Here is a 17,812-nt window from a genome sequence, read left to right on the forward strand (position 1 = left end):
CTCTGTTGTCCTGATCCTCAATGTTGCACAAGCCATCCGGCAAGTCCACTGCGTCATCTGGCAGCTTAGTGGATCCACCTCACCAAGTGAGCCTTAATGCAGATAAGGCACATTAGATCAGCATTGCTTAAGTATCCTGGGTCCTTTTGGTGGGCATTAGTTCAGGAAGAAGGACCAGGGCATGTGCTGGCCCTTTAAGAAACTGGACATCATAGGGCAACAACACCAGAGGTCCCAGCCAGAGAAGCATATTGGCAACCATACAAAAGCAGAAGAACGGGGCATCGGAGCTCCAAAGAAAGAGCACAACCTATGAATATCTAAAAGTGAACTGCCCCTTTAATTTTACTAAATATCACAATAAAAGTTATATGGAATTAAACGTAGCAAAATTTTTTGTAATTTCAGTTTAGTTATTATAGGGCTGTTTGCTGATGTGATATCATGGCGTGAAAAAAAACGCAAGAAATATCTTTATCATGCGTAACTGCCAATTCATAAAAATGAGCTGAATTAACAAAAAAAAAAAATCACATTTAATTTTATTTTGTAATTGGCTACTATGGCTACAGAAGAACCTCTGCAGAAAAGCAGCGATCTAAAGAGTTTCTGCAGCAGCTGCCTTGCTGGTACTCTGATATTCAATTGCACTTTTGTAACTGATCTAGTTTCTTCAGATCCTCTTGTACTTGCAATGGGAATCATGTGAAGAGTCGGTCACCAAATGAGCTTGCAATCTATGTGTAAGGATGTGAGTGGCACACAGCTGACGTCTACAAGGCAGGCAGCAGGCTGTATGTCAAGGTAGCTCCCAATCAGAGAGCTGTGAGAGGGCAGAGCTAGCCCTGCCCAAGCCCTTGTGTGTGACAGTCACTCAGTCCTCGCAGCTGTGTATGTGTCTATCCTCTGCACTCCCCTAGAGAGATTGTTCTCAGTGCCAGGCCAGCAGCATGTCCAGAGATACAGGTGGAGGGTGAGTACACTCCATATATACTGACTGCACTTTCAGCCTCCTCAGGGCCTGGGCAAGAAAGCACAGCTGTGCACCCTCCAGCACACAAGGTGTTAACCCTTACTAATTCCCTGTAGCGATCCGTAATGTCTTCGTAGTTATTAATTTATTGCATTGCGTAATAAAAGCTGCGCTATATCCCTGAGCAAGTTTCTGTGGATCCAAATGTATCTAGGAGGAAAGCTGGTAATTAGGATGTGGATGTGTTACCGCAAACCCCTAAGGCTATGTGCCCATGTTGCAGAAATGAAGCAGAAAATTTCTGCTTCATTTCTGCAAGTCCTCTCCCGGAAAAACGCATGCGGAATTTCGCACGCGTTTATCGCGCGTTTTTCTCGCGCGGAATTGCCTTGCGTTTTTTATGCATTGGACAAAGGCAATTCCGCTTGCGGAAACACAAAATTAATTGACATGCTGTGGATTTTTGAACGCAGCATAAACGCTGCGGAAAAATCCGCAGCATGTGCATAGAACTTGCGGAATCCCATTGGGGACCATGGGGTGCGGATTACCTAGCGTTTCCGCTGCGGAAATTCCGAATCAAAAACGCTTGTAATCCGCAACGTGGGCACGCAGCCTTAGTGTTTTATGTCTATGACCAATGTGCGCTGGATGAGTAGATTGCAAGCTCTGTGGTCCACAAGGCTGCCATATAGATATACGTAGTACTGTAATGCATTAAGTAGATTGTAAGCTCTGTGGTCCACAAGGCTGCCATATAGATATACGTAGTACTGTAATGCATTAAGTACAGTGGATTGCAAGCTCTATGGGCCATATTGATATACGTAGTCCTGTTGAGTTTACTGCTTTTACTGTAGACTAAAGTAGATTGCAAGCTCTGAAGTCTAAACACTATAGATAGGAATGAAAGTGTTTGCTCTAATAATCCGTGTGTCCGATGAACACCGTACACAGTTGTCAAATTTGGGTTTCTGTCGTCTCCAGTCTTTGGAGAAGGTCTAAGAATGATCTAAGAAATGTACATTTTGGACAATGTAAATACTCAGTTGTATAAATATTTACAGGATTGGAAACAATGTTGCATCATAATAAATCAGTCTGGTGATTTACCAATGATTGTTCCCAATGCATATATATCTGATTTTTTTTTTATATATTTGGGGCTAAATCTTTGCAAAATTAGCAACTTAATTGGATTCTCTCCTTTTTTTTTAGAGGAAACCTTTCATCAGGTTTTCACTTTATAAACTATTTCCACCAACTTTTATACCTCTTTTATAGCAAGCAACCCATTTATAAGACTCCAGCAGCGGCACATACCTACGAAAATGCATATTATAATTGTCCTGTGCTAATTGGCACCGAGGAGTCCGATGGGCGTCTCCGGACCGTGCTCAGCACCTCCTCGGTGCCTGCAGTAGCCGCCTCTCCTGTATTGATTGACATCATTCACACAGCCTGTTCAATCAAGAACAGACATGTCATTGGTGCAACTTCTGCAGCCGCACGGGGCCCCAAGAGTTAAGGGGGCCACTACCACCTCAAAAACCGGTGGAATTGTGCATTATAGTGAGATATTGGACTGCAAAGGGCCCATATATAGTTCTTGCACAGGGGTCTCTTCTGTCTGTGCCCACCAGTGGTTTCTGGATGACGTAAAAAATATCATCCACCTCAATTAAGGAGAGGCAGAGACTATTTGCACTGAGGAGACACCAAATATTGCCAGGAGATGCCCAAGGTCAGTGCTGATTAGCATCACAACAATTATAAAAAGTATTTTCCTACATCTGCAGGGCAGAGGTTGTCCGAGTGCTCTTAAAGAAGTATAAAAGTTGTTGGATACGGTTCTCCTTAATTCTTTTTTGCTTCAAGGATTTCCCAATAGAGTGTCCTGTTTCAGATCCTCCAGCGATCAATTGTAATCTGTAGAAGAGCCAGCAGTAGGTGTTTACTTCTCCTACAGCACTCCCACAGGAGAACTGAAGTATTACACCGTTCTCATTCAAATCTATGGATGTGTTGGGTCCTCCAGAATAAGAGTTGTTCAATTTGTTTCTTAGATTTGAGTTCCTTTAAGAGTTCTAGAGTCTTCATACAATCATTAACTATAACTTCTCCTTTTTTTCTCTGCTTTTTATACCCCAGCAATGCAATAATCCAACTTCAACTGGCCAAGATTGAGTGCATTGCATAAACTACAATGTCCTTTATCTCGGTCTCGTTAATAACATATGCATGGCGCTGTCCTGGTAACAGTTCCTGAGCTGTGCTCTCGTGGCGGTGGGCGTATGTGGGCGCACACTTAGGAGTAATATGGCACATAAGTACAGATAATGATGAAAGGAGCTGTAGGGTCATCGGGTGCTGTCAGCAGCGAGAGGAAATTGGCTGTGGTGACGAGAGCTCGCAGCGGCTATAATAAGAATTGTACTGCAATTTAAATCACATTTGAATCATTTGATGGTTTCGGGATATTTTTTTTCGCAGCCGAACAAGTAAATGTTACATTAAATGCATAAAAAATTCATATGATGAATTTTAGACAGGACTTAAAAAAGTTGTCAAAGTGCTAGGTCTCACTTTTGATACATTATATTCTCCGTGATCAGCTGTGATCTGTTGGAGAACTTGGAAGTAAGTATTTATTCTCCCTACAGTGCCCCCACAGGTGGAATAAAGGATTACATCGTTTTCAGTTAAATCTATGGTTTGTCCTAAAAATGCATGGGCGTGCAAAGTTCCCCCGATGCATTTTGTAGTCTTTTTACACTTTAATAGGATTAGAAACCTCTCCATTAACTCTTTTTTTTTTAAAGAGATAACTTCTTTAAAATAATCCAGTTATACATGTGCACTGATAAAATGTGACCCCGGGGACAGCGGCCCTGGCTGTATAGCAGGGGTTGTAAGATTTGCATGTACTTGTCTCTGGAGATATACACATAGCTTGCACATATACTTAGCATACATACATAGATCCTACGTTCTGAGAGTTAAAGGGAATCTCTCATCAGGATTTTGCCATCTATTCTGAGAGCAGTATAATGTAGAGACCCTGATTCCAGCGATGTGTCACTTACTGGGCTGCTTGCTGTAGTTTTGATAAAATCACAGTTTTATCAGCCGGAGATTATCACTAGAAGACTAGTAAACCTGCTGCCAGGTAGTCCTCCATATTCATGAGCACTGTATAACTCCGCCCCCAACACTGATTGGCTGCTCTCTGCCTTTGCAAAGTGTAAACAGAAAGCTGCCAATCAGTGGAGTGGGCGGGGTTATACAGAGCTCGGCATTCAGAGAACTGCTAGATCTGCAGCCGAGAAAACTGTGATTTTATCAAAACTGCAGTAAGTGACACATCGCTGGAATCAGGGACTCTGCACCTATATAATACTGCTCTATACGGAGTAGCAAATACCTGCTAACAGATTCAATTAGTGCACATAATGGTAGGAAGGTGTTACAGAGAAGTCTCGCTATAGTGGAGCAAGTACCATGTTTTAAAAGGAAAAAGTAAAATTCTTGCCCTGAAATGTCACAGATGCATTTCATGGTGCGGCCCTATTATACATCCCTGTGCTGATGTCACTGCCGTGTATTATATGCTGCACATGTGGATCCGCTGGGTCTGGTAATAGCAGCATAAATGAGTTATCATTTCACATAAGTCATTGTGATGTTAGAAAGTATTCTGTGGTTTTCCATAAGACTGATGTAGCAGAGCTGAATTTGTCACTTACTCGTAACTCTCAGCCACCTCTTGTAAGTGCATCAATTCTCTGCCTTTTTTCCGGCTGCCCCCACAACTGCTGACATCCGAAATCAATACTGATTAGATGATTGCTGGACGTGTAGGTGAATGCATCAGCTGTGTGCACTCATGATCTGTCCATAGGAGAATCAATAAATAAGACGCTGCTGCATCCTCAGACCGCCATGTTCCCATCAGAGGGACCCCCGGTATCCGCTCTCCACATATGGGGCAGGGGGAGCTGCTGCGCCCCAATAGGGTCCATACTCTCTGCACCCACAATAGTGAAGGCTTTCATCAAAGTCATCGATAAGTTTGGTAATATGGTTGACCTGTCATGGTAGGCTCGGCTTTACCAGAGAATGACAGTACAGTAGACGCTCCCGACTTTACGTATGTTTGCACTAGGATTTAACCTTTGTCCATTTCTACTTACAAGATGCAAGAAAAAAAGAAAAGCAAATAATATCAGATCCTTCTACAGCTCACAAAGCTGGTGATTGACAGCTTATAAGAAAGTGACTGACAGATAAATAATGATTAGAATCAACTCCAGGATCCTCCGATGTCCAATGTGGAAAAATGTCCACTGAAAAAAGAGCAGTGGAAAAAAAGAGCACAGGGGGGTGAAGAGTTATGCATTCACCATTTTGTGTTCAGAAACTGAGTCGATTGCTTTGTGGAGATTTGTTTTCAGGGATAATAATGGTCTTTTCTGTTTATTGCTACAATGAGTCATTTTAGTTATACAATAAAAAGTGAAAAAGTCAAATGAGCTGAACTCTTTTTTTTTATAAGCACAATGTGATCCCGAGCTAGTAAAAATGTTATGAAGCATCTGTGATACATTTACACAGGGGGAGACAGCCGTGAGGAGGGGAATAGTGTGAGCGGATGGAGAGATAGATAGATAGATTGACAGACAAGAAAGATATAAGATAGACAGATATATTGATAGATAGCGATAGAAAAATGGGAAAAAAGCAGCACTTTTCACCAAAACCTCTTGCATTCAAAAAGTCATATAATGAAAATAATGTATTTTAATCAACCCATGCAATGTTTTAGCTCAGAATTGCGTTGTGCTGATTTAAAATCATTTTTTTCATTATCTCACTTTGGAGTGCTGACCCCGTTTTCTGGAATTTTTGTACATACAGGTGCATCTCGCTAAATTAGAATATCATCAAAAAGTTAATTTATTTCAGTTCTTCAATGTAGGCCCGAGCAAACTGTAACGGGTCTGGGAGGCGGAACCTCTGAGCTACTATACAAGGGGGCGGTCCTTGTAAGGGAGCGGGTGGCGACCAGGCAGGCAGTCACAGCAGGTGACCGAGACAGTCTCTAGAAGAACGGGCAGGAGGTCACGGCAAGTGACCGGGGCAGTCTCTGGATGAACGGGCAGATGGTCACGGCAAGTGACCGGGGCAGTCTCTGGGTGAACGGGCAGATGGTCACGGCAAGTGACCGGGGCAGTCTCTGGGTGAACGGGCAGATGGTCACGGCAAGTGACCGGGGCAGTCTCTGGGTAAAGGGTTGGTACGACCTGTGGCGGCTGATGGTAGACGTGAGCTCCCAGGTGAGCAGGCGAGAGTCTCTGGATAAACGGGTGGTCACAGCATGTGACGGCGGAGCCTCCAGGAAGACCAACAGACAGGCGGCAGATGAGCGCTCCCAGGTGAGCGGGCAGAAGTCTCTGGACAGGCGGGTGGTCACAGCACGTGACGGCAGAGCCTCCAGGTAGGCTAGCAGACAGGCAGCAGATGAGCGCTCCCAGGTGAGCGGGCAGGAGTCACTGGACAGGCAGGTGGTCACAGCACGTGACGGCAGAGCCTCCAGGTAGGCTAGCAGGCAGGTAGCTGATGTGCGCTCCCAGGTGAGCGGACAGGCTGGTCCTTAGACAGACTGACAGGAGTAGTAAGGCAGACCGTCGGACCTCAGGCTAGCAGGCAGGTAGCAGAATATCAGGCAGGAATAAGACAGCAAGCTGGCAGGAATCTGGCAGGTATCTGGCAGGTAACTGGCAACGGGACCTGAGGGCTGAAGCAGAGTAGTGAACAGTGCAACAACATTGCTCGGGCACCTCCATTTTGGAGGAGGTGCCTTATATATGGTGAAGTCCTCCGGCCATTGGCCGGGGACTCCTTAGGACGGCGTGCGCGGCCCCTTTAAGAGGGAGGGAGAGCGCGCGCCCTAAGCACAGTGGCCGGGAAGGAGCGCACGCTGCCAGCAGAGCGGGAGGAGGACGCCGGGCACGGAGCAGAGAGGTGAGGGGAACAGCGTCCCTGCCTAGCAGAGGGCAGGGACGCCGGCGCTACATTCAATACAAAAAGTGAATCTCCTATATTATATAGAGTCATTACAAACAGAGTCATCTATTTCAAGCGTTTATTTCTGTTAATGTTGATGATTATGGCTTACAGCCAATGAAAACACAAAAGTCATTATCTCAGTAAATTAGAATACTTTATAACAACAGCTTGAAAAATGATTTTAAAATCCAAAATGTTGTCCTACTGAAATGTCTGTTCAGTAAATGCCCTCAATACTTGGTCGGGGCTCCTTTTGCATCAATTACTGCATCAATGCGGCGTGGCATGGAGGCGATCAGCCTGTGGCACTGCTGAGATGTTATGGAAGCCCAGGTTGCTTTGATAGCAGCCTTCAGCTCGTCTGCATTGTTGGGTCTGGTGTCTCTCATCTTCCTCTTGACAATACCCCATAGATTCTCTATAATAGATCCTCTATGGGGTTAAGGACACGCTAGTTTTCTGGCCAATCAAGCACAGTGATACTGTTGTTTGTAAACCAGGTATTGGTACTTTTTGCCGTGTGGACAGGGACCAAGTCCTGCTGGAGAATGACATTTCCATCTCCAAAAAGCTTGTTGGCAGAGGGAAGCATGAAGTGCTGTAAAATGTCCTGGTAGACGGCTGCGCTGACTTTGGTCTTGATAAAACACAGTGGACCTACACCAGCAGATGACATGGCTCCCCAAACCATCACTGATTGTGGAAACTTCACACTAGACCTCCAGCAGCTTGGATTGTGGCCTCTCCACTCTTCCTCCAGACTCTGGGACCTTGATTTCCAAATGAAATGCAAAATTTACTTTGCATTTACTTAGTGTCAATGACTGCCTTCTGGACATCTGTCCAGTCAGCAGTCTTCCCCATGATTGTGGAACCTACTGAAACAGACTAAGGGACCTTTTTAAACGCTAAAGAAGCTTTACAGGTGTTTGGTGTTAATTATTCCAATTTACTGAGATAATGACTTTTGGGTTTTCATTGGCTGTAAGCCATAATCATCAACATTAACAGAAATAAACACGTGAAATAGATCACTCTGTTTGTAATGACTCTATATAATATATGAGTTTCACTTTTTGTATTGAAGAACTGAAATAAATTAACTTTTTGATAATATTCTAATTTAGCGAGATGCACCTGTATATAAGAAAGAGACATTGATAGATATTAGATGAAATACAATTTTACTACTGCATCTATGATCTTTAGAGCACAATCCACATCATATTAATCAGACTTCCAGTATCGGTGTATTCCATGAACGATGATGTTGTTATAATTCCTTTAGTTCCACAAATGATCACCTCCAAAAATATTGTCAAGAGTTTCTCTTAAGGAACAACCAGACATCGGGCAGCTCTGCCGGACAATTGGCTTCTAATTGGGGTTTCTTATTATAATCACAATTAGAAGCCGATTGTCCAGCAGAGCTGCTGTGCTGTGGACCACTCCTCTTTTTTCCTATGGGGTTGGATCGGCACAGCCGGATCTGTAGTTTGGCCTCCATAGGACGTTCTGTTTGTGCAGATACCTGGTGATACGCAGCTGACAGACACTGTTGAGTTCTTGGGATCTGACTCTTAGTCACTTCCCTCTGGCGCTGGTTCTCCTCGTCTTTGTGATAAGTACATATTATCTTTCTTACGTGTTTGCACACTTTATTTCACCGCAGATAATATATTTCTGGCTGGATCTCGTTAATAAAGCCAATATGTTCTTACCAAGCCAATCCTGGGCAAACAGGTGCCAGCGTGTGGCCTCTTCCGTACAGCCCTAAGTGCTGACATCGGTAATGAGTAATTGATTGGCTGCAGCGCTGTTGACGTGACATCAGTTCTGCAGACAATAACAGACACCAGAAGCTGCGGTGGAGATTCAGCTTTGGACCTGGGGAGGGTGAATATAACCATTTTGTTCTAAATAAACTTCAGCTGGGGGACAGGGTCTGCTGATGACAGATCTGTCAGCTCACTACGAGACACATATAAAGCATGTCATCTCAAGTAAAGAAGCCACCTGTTTCTAAAATATCCGTTTTGTGTATACAGTTCCTGTACAGACCTATCTGTCTCCATGGTTACAGACTAAAAACAATGATTCTCAGCTGAAAAATTAATCCTATAGCAGAGGAGGGATTTTCACGCCTGATACATCCTTTCATTTTTCATAGTTGAACAAAGAAAACGAAAAATCTAAAAGGGTTTTCTAGTTTCGGAAAATCCATGTTAACAAAGCAAACTGTTCACTACTCACCCTCCCTGGGTCCAGTGTTAAGTCTCTACTGCTGCTCCCAGTGTCTGATGTTGTCTGCAGTCAACAGCACTGCAGCCATTCACTGAGCCCGGCCGCTCTGTCCAAGTTGATGGGACGAGCCAATAAGAAACCCTGAGCTCACTGATTGGCTGCAGCGCTGTCAGTGCTCATTTGTAATTGATTAAAGTGGTTTTCTGATTTCAGAATACCTCTATAATTCCAGCTACAAGTTTTCTTTTAAATAAACTGTGCTTTACACACCCTATCCTGGTCCTGCACTGAGACTCCATAATTGCTCCCAGTGTTATTGTTATTGTCTGCAGCGCTGACGTCATGTCACTAGTCCTGCAGACAATCACTGAGTTCAGAACCTCTGAGTATACTGTGCCTTTAACTTGGGCAGAGACTGAAATCATTGATTGGTTGCAGCGCTGTAACATGACATCAGTTCAGCAGACAATAACAGACACTAGGAGCTGCAGCGGATATTCAGCTTTGGACCCGGGGAGGGTGAATAGAGAATTATTATTTTTTTAATAAACTGCTGAGTACAGATCTATGATTCTTATGATATCTTGTTTGAGCACATCATGGTGGTCTTGGACTATGTTCATTCTGAGAATTTGGAGACGTTCAAAAGAAACAAGGTTTTCAAGCAGAAACCAATTCAGGAAACGCTCCTTTTTGGGGGAGTTTTTCTTACTTTTTATCAAGCGACACTGAAGATTTTTGGAAGAGTTTTGTTGCAGCCTTTTGGTTGGACAGTGCATAGTTTGGGAGTGGATTCCATTAGGATCGTCTTAAAAAAAAAGTAACTTTTTTTTTTTCCACCATGTTTTCAAAAACTTTTCAGAAAAATATACATAAAATAAACATCTGAGTTTATTTCCCTTAAAAATTAAAGGAGTTTTCCAAGCTGAGTAGAAATTTCTGAAGTCAATTTATGTTGAATTGTGACGGTGTGCAATGAGCACACTGACGGGACTCCTCTATCTTCATCACGAGTGGGTGATCCCGTGCCGACTAGATTGTCATCCACTTCTTTCAATAATGCTACTGAAAGAGGCGGATGAGAATGTAGTTGGCTCATGAGCCATGACTCTGCACATCACATATTTGCAGCCGCTCGTTCTGGAGATAGAAGGGAATCCTGACAGTGTATCTATTGCACACTGTCACTAGTTGGCAATCTCAGTCACATAGATTGACTGCAGAAATTTCTGTTGACAGTGGAAAACCCCTTTAAGGAGACGAGTTATTAAGGTGTTTTTCAAAGTGTTTTTTCAGGAGGATTTTGGAGCAGATCCGCTGAGCTGCAAAGTACATAAAGGTTTAAAAAAGAAAAAAAAAAAGTGGAATCCTTGATGATTGTTTTCATGCAGCAACAGATTTTTTCTATGTTGCACATCAAGTTTAAGAACTACTGTATATAACTTATTACAAAGCAGAAAAGTTATCAAAGTTACATTTCAGAAATGCTACCTTTTATGTCACGCCATCATCTTATTTCACTTTTTATTTGCACTTCTCATGTAGAATACTGATATACAATGAGACGGATCCTGTGATGTCAGGTGATGCCTCATTAGCTGCCCCATTATACTGGCACTTTAAATATCATTGACTTTTCTTCAGAGAAAAACAGGATCTTCATGTGACACGATGTTTACTAAACTTACAGCCGTTTAACAAGATCATTTCAATGTGCAAAAAAATCTCGAGCAGCAAAAATATCCTGCAAAAGTGGTTCTAAGTGTAACAGAATGGCAACTCTCAGAGGCATAATCTGAAACGGTTGGGGTCTTTTATATGGCGCCATTTAACAGGTACCTCTGCAGCCCCTGTAGCTATCCCCCTGGGAGCTCCTCTATTTTCCTTGGTGGCAGTAAAAAGTTATATTTTCTCATAACTTCAGTTCACATAAAACCTCCATATAGTTCCAAGATATTATACCCAGATATAGAAAAAAAATAAAATGCAGTATTTCAAATAATTCCACTTTAAATTACCAAAAAAATATGTAGAATTCAAATAATTTCACCATATAGTGCAGAAATAAAATGCAGTATTGGCATAATGCTGCCAAATAATAGGCAAATAATATGCAGTAGTAAAATAATGCCATCATGCAAAATCCAAATAATGTGCAGTAGTCAAATAATACCACCATATAGTGTCCACATAATATGCAGTGTTAATCATAATCACAGATTCAGATTCTTAACTGTAAGAGCAGTAAGACTATGGATTCTCTACTGTAAGAGCAGTGAGACTGTGGATTCTCTACAGTAAGAGCTGTGAGACTATGGCTTCTCTACCGTCAGAACAGTGAGACTATGGCTTCTCTACTGTCAGAACAGTGAGACTATGGCTTCTCTACCGTCAGAACAGTGAGACTATGGCTTCTCTACCGTCAGAACAGTGAGACTATGGCTTCTCTACCGTCAGAACAGTGAGACTATGGCTTCTCTACCGTCAGAACAGTGAGACTATGGCTTCTCTACCGTCAGAGCAGTGAGACTATGGCTTCTCTACCGTCAGAGCAGTGAGACTATGGCTTCTCTACCGTCAGAGCAGTGAGACTATGGCTTCTCTACCGTCAGAGCAGTGAGACTATGGCTTCTCTACCGTCAGAGCAGTGAGACTATGGCTTCTTTACCGTCAGAGCAGTGAGACTATGGCTTCTCTACCGTCAGAGCAGTGAGACTATGGCTTCTCTACCGTCAGAGCAGTGAGACTATGGCTTCTCTACCGTCAGAGCAGTGAGACTATGGCTTCTCTACCGTCAGAGCAGTGAGACTATGGATTCTCTACCGTCAGAGCAGTGAGACTATGGATTCTCTACCGTCAGAGCAGTGAGACTATGGATTCTCTACCGTCAGAGCAGTGAGACTATGGATTCTCTACCGTCAGAGCAGTGAGACTATGGATTCTCTACCGTCAGAGCAGTGAGACTATGGATTCTCTACCGTCAGAGCAGTGAGACTATGGATTCTCTACCGTCAGAACAGTGAGACTATGGATTCTCTACCGTCAGAACAGTGAGACTATGGATTCTCTACCGTCAGAACAGTGAGACTATGGATTCTCTACCGTCAGAACAGTGAGACTATGGATTCTCTACCGTCAGAACAGTGAGACTATGGATTCTCTACCGTCAGAACAGTGAGACTATGGATTCTCTACCGTCAGAACAGTGAGACTATGGATTCTCTACCGTCAGAACAGTGAGACTATGGATTCTCTACTGTCAGAGCAGTGAGACTATGGATTCTCTACTGTCAGAACAGTGAGACTATGGATTCTCTACTGTCAGAGCAGTGAGACTCTGGTTTCTCTACTGTCAGAGCAGGGAGACTATGTCTTTGCCACATGATGCTGTATTGTTTGATTCCTGACAAAGTTCAAGCAGGGTCTGGATGACTTTCTTGATAAACATAATATTACAGGTTATGGGCACTAGATTCTGCGATGGATGTTGATCCAGGGAACTAGTCTGATTGCCGTATGGAGTCAGGAAGGAAATTTTCCCCTAATATGCAGCTAATAGTGTCTGTCCCATGGGCTTTTTGCCTTTCTCTGGATCAACATGTTAGGGTATAAGTTGAACTCGATGGACTTAAGTCTACAGTACAGACCAAAAGTTTGGACACACCTTCTCATTTAAAGATTTTTCTGTATTTTCATGACTTTGAAAATTGTACATTTACACTGAAGGCATCAAAACTATGAATTAACACATGTGGAATTATATACTTAACAAAAAAGTGTGAAACAACTGAAAATATGTCTTATATTCTAGGTTCTTCAAAGTAGCCACCTTTTGCTTTGATGACTGCTTTGCACACTCTTGGCGTTCTCTTGATGAGCTTCAAGAGGTTGTCACCGGAAATGGTTTTCACTTCACAGGTGTGCCCTGTCAGGTTTAATAAGTGGGATTTCTTGCCTTATAAATGGGGTTGGGACCATCAGTTGTGTTGTGCAGAAGTCAGGTGGATACACAGCTGATAGTCCTACTGAATAGACTGTTAGTTGCTTTTTTCTTGCCATAATACAAATTCTAAGTAAAGAAAAATAAGTGGCCATCATTACTTTAAGAAATGAAGGTCAGTCAGTCCGAAAAATTGGGCAAAGTTTGAAAGTGTCCCCAAGTGCAGTTGCAAAAACCATCAAGTGCTACAAAGAAACTGGCTCACATGAGGACTGCCCCAGGAAAGGAAGACCAAGAGTCACCTCTGCTTCTGAGGATAAGTTTATCCGAGTCACCAGCCTTAGAAATCGCAGGTTAACAGCAGCTCAGATTAGAGACCAGGTCAATGCCACACAGGGTTCTAGCAGCAGACACATCTCTACAAAAACTGTTAAGAGGAGACTTTGTGCAGCAGGCCTTCATGTTAAAATAGCTGCTAGGAAACCACTGCTAAGGACAGGCAACAAGCAGAAGAGACTTGTTTGGGCAAAAGAACACAAGGAATGGACATTAGACCAGTGGAAATCTGTGCTTTGGTCTGATGAGTCCAAATTTGAGATCTTTGGTTCCAACCACCGTGTCTTTGTGCGACGCAGAAAAGGTGAACGGATGGACTCTACATGCCTGGTTCCCACCGTGAAGCATGGAGGAGGAGGTGTGATGGTGTGGGGGTGCTTTGCTTGTGACACTGTTGGGGATTTATTCAAAATTGAAGGCATACTGAACCAGCATGGCTACCACAGCATCTTGCAGCGGCATGCTATTCCATCCGGTTTGCGTTTAGTTGGACCATCATTTATTTTTCAACAGGACAATGACCCCCAAACACACCTCCAGGCTGTGTAAGGGCTATTTGACTAAGAAGGAGAGTGATGGGGTGCTACGCCAGATGACCTGGCCTCCACAGTCACCAGACCTGAACCCAATTGAGATGGTTTGGGGTGAGCTGGACCGCAGAGTGAAGGCAAAAGGGCCAACAAGTGCTAAGCATCTCTGGGAACTCCTTCAAGATTGTTGGAAGACCATTTCCGGTGACTACCTCTTGAAGCTCATGAAGAGAATGCCAAGAGTGTGCAAAGCAGTCATCAAAGCAAAAGGTGGCTACTTTGAAGAACCTAGAATATAAGACATATTTTCAGTTGTTTCACACTTTTTTGTTAAGTATATAATTCCACATGTGTTAATTCATAGTTTTGATGCCTTCAGTGTAAATGTACAATTTTCAAAGTCATGAAAATACAGAAAAATCTTTAAATGAGAAGGTGTGTCCAAACTTTTGGTCTGTACTGTATGTCCAACCTTAAAAACTATGAAAGATAATACCAACATACAATGTCCAACGGATATGCAGTTTTCAGACAATACTACCATACAGTGTCCAAATAATAAGCAATATTCAAATAATACAACCACATAGAGCTCCAAAAATGTGCAGTATTCAATCAATGGAAAAAAAAGAAGCATTCAATCAATACTGCTATATGTTGCTGAAATAATATGCAGTATTTATATAATACCACCAAATAGTGACCAAATAATGTGCAGTGTTGAAATCATACTGCCAGATGGTGCCTAAAAATGTCGTAGTAAAATAATACCGCCATATAGTTCTCAAGTAATGATGCAATTTTATTTCCATATTATATCACTATACACTAGCACTAAGTAATATTTTGTCAATGAGGTTTACTTGTAAGGTTTTCATCACTGGGAGCCCCTCATAAAATAGGGGCCCTGGGCATTTGCCAAGTTTGCAACACTGTTGTCAACTGATAGAGGTTGTGTTTTCAGAAGAAGCTGTTGGCTGACAGACGGTCGCAACAGCGTAACCTGGGTATGTCAGGGCTGTCGGTGATCTGCGGCAGATCCTGCACTGACCCTTGTTTACCAAAGGCTGGAAAACTCCGAAATACCAGACGACTGATATACAGTAACATTACCCTGATCTCCGGAGTGTCATACTGCGCAGTTATGAAAACTGGGCAAACCGGTTTTACTGGTGTTCTTATTATACAGGAATGAGGAATATAACACACCCCTATATCCCCTGTCTGTGGGGGGTGGAGGGGCCTGGCAGCAGCACCACTAGGCGGTATATACCACCGTTACTATACAATACCCAGCCCTTGGCTGCCAATTATAGACAAAGGCATGAGGAGGGGTAGGAGCTGACAGTTCAGGTGGCAGTGCCCCATTCTCCTATCTGGTATGACACATTGCAGCTGCCGCTGTTCACACACACCCTGCGCAGAGCACCGCCTCTGTGACGTGACAGTAGAGCGGACAATGCAGCCAGGGATTACTGCTGTGTCAGTGTTTACAGTAGACAGGCTCCTAGGACTGCAACACATATAGGACCACGGACCGTCGTAACATGGCGAGCTGATTGCAACATGTTATGTTCAAAACCGTCCACCCGATTATTTATTCTAGAGTCTTAAGATACATTTTTCAGTCTATTTCCATCTAGAGGTGGAAATTAATATTTGCAACCTGGAAGGCGGTGGCTACCAAGAGACGTCGGCCACACAATGTGATATTGTTCCCATTTTCCTGCCCCAAAAAGAATGCGCACTTATCACTGGCATTTCATTTTTTCACATTTTTCAAAGAGGACTTGACACATTCCATAAATATCGACATTTTTACCCGCTGTTCTCCTGAATCCGACGTTGTTTTTCTTTCGTTCCTGCGCCTTTCCGTTCCTGAGATATGGCCCCTTCTTCCTTGTATATAAATCGATTCTTGTTAGACATCTAGGCGTGGTCATCAAGGAAGACGACCCAGAAAAGAGATGAGGATTGCACCCACTTGGCTAAATAGCCTAAACTTACATTCAGGGAATAGGAGGCCATATCTCCGGAACGGAGAGGCACAGGAACAAAAGAAAAACATCGCCAGAATCAGGAGAACAGCGACATTTACACTGGGTAAAAAAAATTTCATTTTTATGAAAAGCGATGTTTTCTTATTAACCCCTTCTTGACTTGTAACATAATAGTTTATCACACGCTTAGGTGCCAGTGTATGCTGCAGGCTCAGGAGCTGAGCAGGTATGATACAGACTGTGAAAGACTACTGAAATTTTCCTGTATCATTAGTGACTTGAGAAATTTCCACTCGCTGCTGTTTAACTATTGAAATGCCGCTGTCAATCGCTGACAGTGGCATTTAAATAGTACGATTGACAATGTTTGTCTGCACCAACTCCCATTGGACCCCAACGATATGATCACGGGGTGCCGATGTGTTATCATGCAGCTAGGAGAGGGCCGAAGACCCACATTACTGCCATCTTGGCTGAGCTTCATAGGAGAACGTCATTTCAACTACCGTATATACTGCAACACTACCATATAAAGTAGTATTGCCGTATGTAGAAGAGCCAATCAGACGCAGGTTCAAGTCCCCTAAGGGGACTAAAAATATAGTAAAAGAATAAAAAAAAGGTTTAAAAAATATATATAAACCTTTGACTTTGTAAATATTTCCCCCTTAATAATAATGAAATGTAAAAAGAAGCATATTTGGTATCAGCACATCCGTAAAAGTGCAAACTATCAAATTATAATATTTATTAGCCCCTACAGTAAACAACATTTTTGATTTTTTGGTCATTGCATTTCCCTAAAATATTGTAAAAAGATCAAAATGTTTTATGTACCCCAAAATTACATAAAAAAAACATCATCTCAAAAAAGAATGCCTAACAGAGGTTTATTGGCGGAAAAAAAAAAAATTACGCGTTTCAGAAAATGGAGACAAAATAATTTTTTTTTTTTACTCTTTCAAATTTTCGCCACTTAAATACTAAAAAAAAATATATAGGTGCATGCTTGATATCACCGTAATTGTATTGATCTGGGAAAGCATACTTTCATTTAATTTTTTCCCCATACAATGAACATTATGAATGCAAAATCCAAAAAACAATGTCAGAATCATGTTATTTAGCCTTTTCATCACATTTTGAATTTTTCCCATTTTTCAGTACATTTATGGTAAAATGAGTGATGTTGATTTAAAAAAACAAAAAACAACTCGACCTGTGAAAAACAAGCCCTTGTGTGGGTATAATGATGTAAAGATAAAAGAGTTATGAAAAAAAGGAAAGGAAAAAAGTTGTGGTGCAAAAACAAAAAATCACCCGGTCATAAAGTGGTTAAGGGACGTTTCTCTACCAAGAAAGGGGACCAGTAGGGCTGCATACAGCCGCAGGCCGAATTACACTTTCTCCATTAGGTCTGCGTATAGTTGTGTATGATCACCTAATCCAATAAAGGGGTTTCCAACCTCATAAATGAATGAGATGACAGTTGGTGCTCATAAAGTTCTATGGAGAATGTCTGTCTGTATCTGCCTCTAGCTCCTCCCTGCCCTCTCCATAGAATTTTAAAAGCACCAACTGTCATCTCTTATCTTAGTAGTGGGAAAATCTGTCTTCACTGAATACAAATTTTACAGATTTTATCCATGAATTGAGAGTGAAAGATCAGTCCAGGGGGAGAAAAAAAAGCAGATTTCTTTGATAAGATATATCACAAAAT

General features: G+C 42.4%; 1 protein-coding gene across 2 annotated transcripts in view; it reads left to right on the forward strand.

Moving 5' to 3' along the window:
* The first annotated feature begins 817 nt into the window (after window positions 1-817).
* The window catches only part of TTC39A (tetratricopeptide repeat domain 39A), an 82,477-nt gene continuing 65,482 nt past the window's right edge, over window positions 818-17,812 (forward strand). Inside the window, exon 1 of one of the 2 annotated variants that reach the window (XM_073643492.1) lies at window positions 818-973. In XM_073643492.1, coding sequence (XP_073499593.1) covers window positions 951-973 — 23 coding nt within the window. In that variant the 5' untranslated portion in view covers window positions 818-950. The remainder of the gene's footprint in view (window positions 974-17,812) is intronic. The other variant, XM_073643494.1, reaches the window with a different exon arrangement.

Source organism: Phyllobates terribilis, unplaced genomic scaffold (genome assembly GCF_046119375.1).
Source record: "Phyllobates terribilis strain yellow unplaced genomic scaffold, ASM4611937v1 Scaffold_8__6_contigs__length_399053987, whole genome shotgun sequence".
Classification (NCBI taxonomy): domain Eukaryota; kingdom Metazoa; phylum Chordata; class Amphibia; order Anura; family Dendrobatidae; genus Phyllobates; species Phyllobates terribilis.